General features: G+C 38.2%; 1 protein-coding gene across 2 annotated transcripts in view; it reads right to left on the bottom strand.

The window, feature by feature from the left end:
- Positions 1–208: 208 nt before the first annotated feature.
- The window catches only part of EFCAB7 (EF-hand calcium binding domain 7), a 40,365-nt gene continuing 32,494 nt past the window's right edge, over positions 209–8,079 (bottom strand). For both annotated transcript variants that reach the window (XM_016208448.2, XM_016208453.2), the window contains exons 12-14: positions 6,699–6,908; positions 1,422–1,529; positions 209–473 (exon numbers count right to left, since the gene is read on the bottom strand). In XM_016208448.2, the coding sequence (XP_016063934.1) occupies positions 399–473; positions 1,422–1,529; positions 6,699–6,908 (393 nt within the window). In that variant the 3' untranslated portion in view covers positions 209–398. The remainder of the gene's footprint in view (positions 474–1,421; positions 1,530–6,698; positions 6,909–8,079) is intronic.

Genomic DNA, 8,079 nt, shown 5'->3' with positions numbered 1-8,079 from the left:
GAGGAGGTCACATGGGGCACTTGCTGAGGCTGGTCGATTTACACTTTCTTTTAGCCTTTTGCTCTGTTTTGTTTTCTGATGAATAAATTAAGTGGACAGGACTTTATAGGATTCACTATTACTTCTTAAAAGCTTACCTATAATTTCATTTTGATTTACTATCTATAAATAAAATGTGCCCAGATTCCCCATTAAATAAGGCCACACATTTAAAAAGTTATTTATATTTTAATAATAAAATATATAATATAGCAGGAAATGTAAGTGCATGCAGATAGATTATTTACGTATATCAGTCAAATTGATTAGCATTTAGTTGATCAACAAATAACAGACTAAACCTGAGATGATAATTCTTAGTCTGAGTCTCAGGTCGAATTACTTCCTAAAATCAGTATTTAAGATATAAGGGAATACACACAATTATATATCCATTCTTCTTGTTCATTCAGAGGCATTACATGCTGACAAACCTGCATATAAAAACAGAGAGCTTTTAATTTCCTTTTATATATTGCTATTTTGGGCTAATTTTTCAACAGGACATTTCTAGACCCTATGTAAAAAATATCCCTGTTCATATAAAATTCTACAATATTTATCCTTAGCAGAGACCTACAATCTATGACCTGATGTCCAACAGGGTAATACAGCCTAAATTCTACCCTGATATAAAAGCCGGTACTTGGTGCTTGTGAAGGCGGATAAAGAGGGATGGGAGTAAATACCTTTTCCTCCTTACCCACCACATTTTCTAAAATCCTCACTGGATAACAGAAAAGATAATCTTTCTTTATCTTGTTCTAGGATTTCATGGACAGTATGGAGAAAGAAAGGGTAAGAATGGAAAGGTTCTTCCTCTTCCCCTTCACTAGACTAGTCTACTGATCTGTCCTGTGGACTCCTGGCCAAACCAGAAACCCAGAGTTCTGCTAACACCAGAACCACAGCTGTTCCTGACTTGAGTTAGCTAGTTATCTAAAACTCGGGCACTTTCTCTTCCAGGTTGCCTTAGAAAATCTAAATAATGTACATAAAAGTGTTTTGGATTATCAAAATTCCTATTACTATTAATACTACTTTGTATTTCTATATGATGTTTGAAAGTGCTTCATGTACATGATTTTATCTTTACATTAACCTTGTGAAGTGCCTGGAGCTGGTGATATGTTAATTTTACACTTAAAGAGACTGGAGCAGAGAGGTTAAGTGAATGTGTCACACTAGCTGAATCGAATAGTGAGAACTGGATTAGAACTAAGTCTCCTACCTCCTAGTATAGGATGATACTAATACAAATATCAGACTTAAAATAATGTTCTACTTTATTTAATACATATATTTATTTGTAGCATTAATAGCAAAAAAGTTTTTTTCAAACTGACAAAACAAAAGGCTTCAATTAGGAAACAATGCATTACCATTGTAGATTTGGGCGCCACTTCTACTGCAAATATGTTGAGTCCTCTGTTGTTTATGCAGTTTTTACTTAGCTCATTGTTGATGTGAATAATCACTTTATTATCTGACTATAAAAAAAGATTTCATAAGTTGTTATTTCTGTCTTTAATAAATACAGGCAAAGAAAATGGTAATTATAAGACATCTGTAAGTCTTGTGATAGAGGTATTCACAGGGTTCCATTGAAACACAGAAGACTCTATAGAAATACAGAAGCATTAGGTGAGGCTGGGGTATCATGGAAGACCTTATGGAAGACACTTCTACCTGAGATAATAGGTGATAGCCTCTAGGTTGGATGGGAAGCAAGAGAAAGCAGAATGGAGCTAAGAAATGAGAGAAATGCGAGAGTCAAAGTATTCCCCAGCTACGGAATTTGCAACCACTCCCTAATGGCTACGAAGGGGTAGAATAACATTAGACAACCTAAATTCATTTCTCAGCTCCTCTACTACTTAGCTGTGTGGACTTTTGCAAATTAACATCCCTGTGCTTCAGTTTCCTTTTGCGTAAAATTGGGATAGTATTTACCCCATTGGGTTGTTGTGAGAAGTAAATGTGTTAATATATGTAAAGTGCCTGGCACATTGTAAGCTCTACACTATTATTACTTCATTTTGGTGAAGAAAGTTTAACTTTAATTTAGGGAAAGAAAGGAGACGGAGGATTGAGAAATAATATGTTATAGCAGAGCAGAGGGACTGGGGTAATCCTAATAAAACACAGAGGGCAGAAACAGAAACATGCTGGATTTTAGGAATCACCCTCCAAAACTTTATGATCCATTTGAAGATAGCAACTTACTAGCTGGGGACGCTAGCTTATTTCATCAAGTCCAAATTCCTTTATTTCTTTTTCAAGATTACAGAGTGGGGCAAAAGTAGGTTTACAATTGTTTGTATGGAAAATAATAAATAATAATACAAAAAAATAAACTCTGTTGACTGTAAACCTACTTTGCCCACCCTGTATAATCTGGACCCATTCTACCTGTTGTTTATCTCCTGAATACTCTTCCTAGAAAATTTCTCCCTCTTTCCTCTACACTTCATGTTAACACTTTCTCCTGTTTCTCCTTACAACTGTTTCCCAAGATGTCTCTCTGCATATCTAAATCCTAGTTATCCTTCAAATCCCACACCAAATGCTCAAATCCATCAGAGCCCCCTTCCCCATATCACAAATCCTTCCCAACTTCTACAGTCCAAAAGACATCAATTACAAGAGATACGAATATAGTACAACTATTGTACCTACAAAAGTATTGCATTATTTAACATTTAATTATTCTCAGGTCTCTTTTGAGAGTATTAATTTTATGTTTTCAACTAGCCCATAAACTCCTTGAAAGCAGAGGCCATGTTGCACTTTCTGGTGGCCCTTAATTGACTAGGAGAGTTAGTTACCTAACACATACTCACACTGACTCAGTGCTCAGCCAAATCTTAAACACCTTAACAAATTTATGGCAGGCATAAAAATAATGAAAATATCACCCAGGAACTAAGAGGAAGACACCAACAGTACTTTAAGAAACCCAGCTATATTAAGTAAGGTTTCATGAAAACTTATTTTTTCTAGAAAACTGGGTATCTCTGACTCTAAGAATTTATGCATGTATTCTCTTGACCTGCCATATCAATAGTAGCAGGGAAGATGTCCAAAGCTAGAAATAACTGGCATGATAAAATAGGATCTGGACAGTGGAATATACTTAATTAGATAAAGTGATAGTCTATAGAATTTCTGATATTAAAAAGTTTGTGTAAAAAGTTGGGCTAAATTTTTTTCTTTGTATTGCTTCAAAACATGATGTCTATTATTTTAAATAGTTATGTTTGTGTGAAGACTTTTATTAACAAACTAAATAAAATATTTTGTACCCAGATGATGCTCTATCTTACAGATATCCAAACATTTAATTTCATATTAAAAGAAAAACAATTATCTCGAGCCTTTAAAATATATACATATAAGGAGGTTCCAATCAAGATGGTAGCGTAGCTAAAAGTGGTACTTGAATCCTCCCACAACCATATCAAAATTACAACTGAACTACAGAACCACCATCATTCAGGTGCTTGAAATCTAGCTGAACAAAAGTCCTACATCTAAGAATATAGAGAAGAAGCCACATGGAGACTAGTAGCAGGGATGGAGATGTGGAACCTGCTAGTCCCACACCCACATGTGGCAGATAAAAATCTGGAGAGATATGTCAGCTGCAGAGTTCCCCCATGGGGAGCAAGGGGTCCCAGCCCCACACCAGGCCACCCAGCCCAGGGTTCCCGTGCCAGGAAGACAAGTCCCATAACTTCTAGCTGTAAAAACCAGCAGGGATTATAGAGAAGACAGAGGGGCTGCTGGAGTCCCAGGCATTCCTCTTAAAGGGCCCATGCATGGACTTACTCGGACTCACTCCCTCTGAGCCCTGGCGGGACAGCAGCTAGAAAGGCACCAGAGACATACAGGGAGGAACTGAATTCTCCAGTATCAGGGAGAGAGCTGGAGGGGTAGCTTTCTCCCAGAGGTCACTGTTCCTTTCCTGAGCCATCCCTCCATAGAGCCAGCAGGAGGGTGCCATATCTGAGTCTCCATCAACTTGGCTATCACTGTTAACCCAACCCTGGTGGTGGTTCCCTGAGACCCCGCCCCAACCAATTTGCAGGCTCACCCAAGCTGTTTCCAGTGGCTTTTCCATACAAACAGCTTCTTTTGGCTCATGCTTCAGACTCTACTAAAATCTCTCAAACAAGCAGCATCGGCCTTGGAGTGCCCTGAACCTCTTGCTAAGTGGCCCCAGGCCCAGCACTAGCAGCAGCTGGCCTTGGTCTGCAGCTTGGCCTCTCCTGGGCACCTCCAAGCCCAGCACAAGTAACAGCCATCTGCAGACCACACTGTAGCTCATGCCTGGTGGCCCCGGGCAGCACACAGGTGGTGGTTGATCTTGACCTGCACCTCCCAGGAGGCCTCAGAGCCACCTCCACAAGTGACACACTCAAGGGACAAGCTCAGTGGGTACCAGAGTCCTGCTGAAGTCCTGCTCTTTTGGTTGGGCCCCTGCAGAGCTGATCCTCCATCTTGGTTCCAACCAGTCTTTGCAGCCAATCAGCCAAGGGTAAATCCCTCCAATTGACGTGCCAACAGCAACCAGGGCTCAACTACCACAGGAAGGTGTACACAGCTGACACAGGGGGCACACTTGGAGTGCTCAGTTCCAGTGACTGCGGAGGGAGGCTGTGCCACTAGACCTTACAGAACACCTACTACACAAAGCCACTCTACCAAGCCTGGGAGACACAGCAGCTCTACCTAATACATAGAAGCCAACACAGGGAGGCTGCCAAAATGAGGAGACAAAGAAACATGTCCCAAGTGAAAGGACAGAACAAAACTCCAGAAAAAGAACTGAACAAAATGGAGACAAGCAATCTACCAGATGCAGAGTTCAAAACACTGGTTATAAGGATGCTCAATGAACTTGGGGGAACAGTAGATGAACTTAGTGAGAACATCAACAAAAACGTAGGAAACATAAAAAATGGAACTAGAAAACATAAAAAAGAACCAGTCAGAAATGAAGAATACATTAACTGAAATGAAGAATACATTACAGGGAATCAACAGTGGAGTGGATAAGTAGAGGGTCAAATCAGATATTTGGACGATAAGGAAGGAAAAACCCCCAACCAGAACAGAAAAAAGAGCCCAAAATAATGAGGATAGTATAAGCAGCCCCTGGGACAGCTTCAAGCGCACTTCACAACTTCAACATTCACATCACGGGGTGGGGGTGGGGATAGAAGGAGAAGAAAGAGAGCAAGGAATTGAAAACCTACATAAAAAATGGCAGAAAACATCCCTAACCTGGTAAAGGAAATAGATATACAAGTCCAGGAAGTGTAGAGAGTCCCAAACAAGATGAACCTAAAGAGGCTCACACCAAGACACATCATAATTACAATGCACAAGGTTAAAGACAAAGAGAGAATCTTAAAAGTAGTGAGAGAAAAGCAGTTATCCACAGGGGAGCACCCATAGACTGTCAGCTGATTCCTCAACACAAACTTTGCAGGCTGGAAGAGACTGGCAAGAAATATTCAAAGTGATGAAAAGTAAGGACCTACAACCATGATTACTCTACCTAGCAAAGCTATCATTTAGAATGGAAGGACTAATAAAGAGCTTCCCAGACAAGAAAAAGCTAAAGGAGTTCATCACCACCAAACCAGTATTACAAGAAATGTTAAAGGGTCTTCTTTAAGATTTGAGCGGGGCTTGGGGGAATATACGAAAAAGGTAAAGGGATTATGAAGTACAAATAGTTGCAGAATAGTCACAGGGATATAAAGTACAGCATAGGAAATATAGTCAATAATATTGTGATAACTGTGTATGGTATCAGATGGGTACTAGATTTACCAGGGTGTTAACTTAGTTATATGGTGATTGATCACTGGGTTGTACACTTGAAACTAATGGAGTATTGTATGTTAACTGTAATTTAAAAATAAAAAAGTATTTTAAGAATATATAGGGTAATAACAAAATTTTGACATAAACCTAAAATGTATATGTATTTTAATTTATATACACATATTATTCTAATCTATTATTGATATTGTAAAACATACATAAAATGGCAATTGAAAAGGTTGACCTCAAGATGAATTAAAAAAACAAAACTGCTTCTGTTCTGTCCTTGTATCCATACAAAATACATGTAATCCTTCCAAACCAAATACACTGTTTATGTATAAGATAGATCAGTCAGCTTTAAGAAGCTTGCTGAATATATTTTCCCACTTTTTGTAGTTGTTGCTGTTAGTGGAGCTGACTGAATTTACAAAGTAACTCACTCTGGGTTTTGCATGAAAATAAGGTCATTGTCTCCATTGCTTTGCTAAAATAACATTTTTACTGTGATAGATGGGCAAATCATCATGCTTAATTTTCCTTTTAAAATTCAGACAGATCCTCTGTTCTCTGTCATTCACTGTTCTTATTTTGTAGTCTGTATGATGCACTAATAAAAGAGACCTTCTATTTTTTAAAAATTATATATATAAATTATCTTGCACAGTTTGAGTTAGAAATCTAAGGAGAAAGAATAACTGCCTACTATAAATATTATTAATGTAATGGGATATTTAATTACTGTGCAAGAATAGAGTGAGAAAGAAGATGAAAAATATTAGTAAACATTGCAGTTATGAGAACCACTTTATAATCGATACCTTGTTTTCAATAACAGAAGTTATCCAGGTGTCACGCTTATGAGTATGTACAATAATATTTTCATAGCCATCCATTACTTTGGCGTCACCTTTGTTAAGGACAGATTTACAAATGGCCTTCTCGAGTTGTCCACTGCACGGCTCCATATGGACAGCTTTAATTCTTGGCTTGCATTTGTCTGCATAGATATCGATGACAAATGGGCATGCCTGATATGAAAGAAAAAGCAAACCTTATTTTAGCCTGTTGACAGAATTTAAAATAAATTATTTATTATTAATATGTTTATCATATGATTTAAGAAGATGCACTGCACTTTCTACCTTGTCCTTCTGTACACTTTTAGAAGAAAATTTTAGTACTATAAATTGAGTGATAAAAAATCAGTAACACCTCCTTTAAGCCACTGTACCACTCTATTTTAGAGCTAACTCGTGTCATATTAGTTATTTAAATCCCTTTTCTAACTATAAGGGTACGGAAAGAACTCATCAAAGGGATCTAAAGGAATTACTACGTTTACAAATAAAACTTAATGGGTGGATATACAGTACTGAAAAGAACTAAATGTATAGCTATAGATAAACAGTTCAAAGTTAGTGTAAAAGAACATTTAAAGTCTGAGACCTAAAAAGATTTTTGTATTTGGAAATGGATTTTTATAATGTCTGCCTTTTAGTCTTTTTTTTTTTTTTTAAATATATCTTTATTGATTTCAGAGAGAGGAAAGGAGAGGGAGAGAGAGATAGAAACATCAATGATGAGAAAGTCACTGATCCCACAACCCAGGCATGTGCCCTGACTGGGAATCGAACCCTGATCGCCTAGGATCCTAGGTCGATGCTCAACCACTGAGCCATGCCCAGCCAGGCTGCCTTTTAGTCTTTACTAGAGCCCACAAGGTGCTGCACATGGCAGCCTTTGCCTCTCCATCCAACCAGTCTCCTGCCTCACTATATGGCAGCTATTCCGATCTTTCATACCCTAGATGAACAAATGAAGCTCTTTCCTAGGTCACAGCCTTCAGACAGGGTGGGGCAAAGTAGGTTTACAGTTGTGAGTACGTGAAACACGGAGTTTATTCTTGTATTATTATTTATTAATTATTGCATTAGTTTCCATATGAACAACTGTAAACCTACTTTTGCCCCACCCTGTATGTAGCGTTCACTCTGCTTGGACGGTTCTTTCACTTTTTACATGGGTACCCCCTCCTTCAGGTTAAAGTTTAAGAGTCGCCCCTGCAGAGAGCTGCTCTTGGCTCCCAATTTCCTTCATTCCCCCACTGTTCTCTACCTTGACCTCTGGCTTATTTTTTTCAAAACACTTTTGAAATGATTTTTTTTTCTATTTAATTAATCATTCTCCTTGAGGGCAGGA

The sequence above is a fragment of the Miniopterus natalensis genome, chromosome 9 (assembly GCF_054644295.1).
Source record: "Miniopterus natalensis isolate mMinNat1 chromosome 9, mMinNat1.hap1, whole genome shotgun sequence".
In the NCBI taxonomy this organism is placed as follows: domain Eukaryota; kingdom Metazoa; phylum Chordata; class Mammalia; order Chiroptera; family Miniopteridae; genus Miniopterus; species Miniopterus natalensis.
The sequence above is the reverse complement of the archived record's forward strand: the minus strand, read 5'-3'. Positions and strand labels throughout refer to the sequence as shown.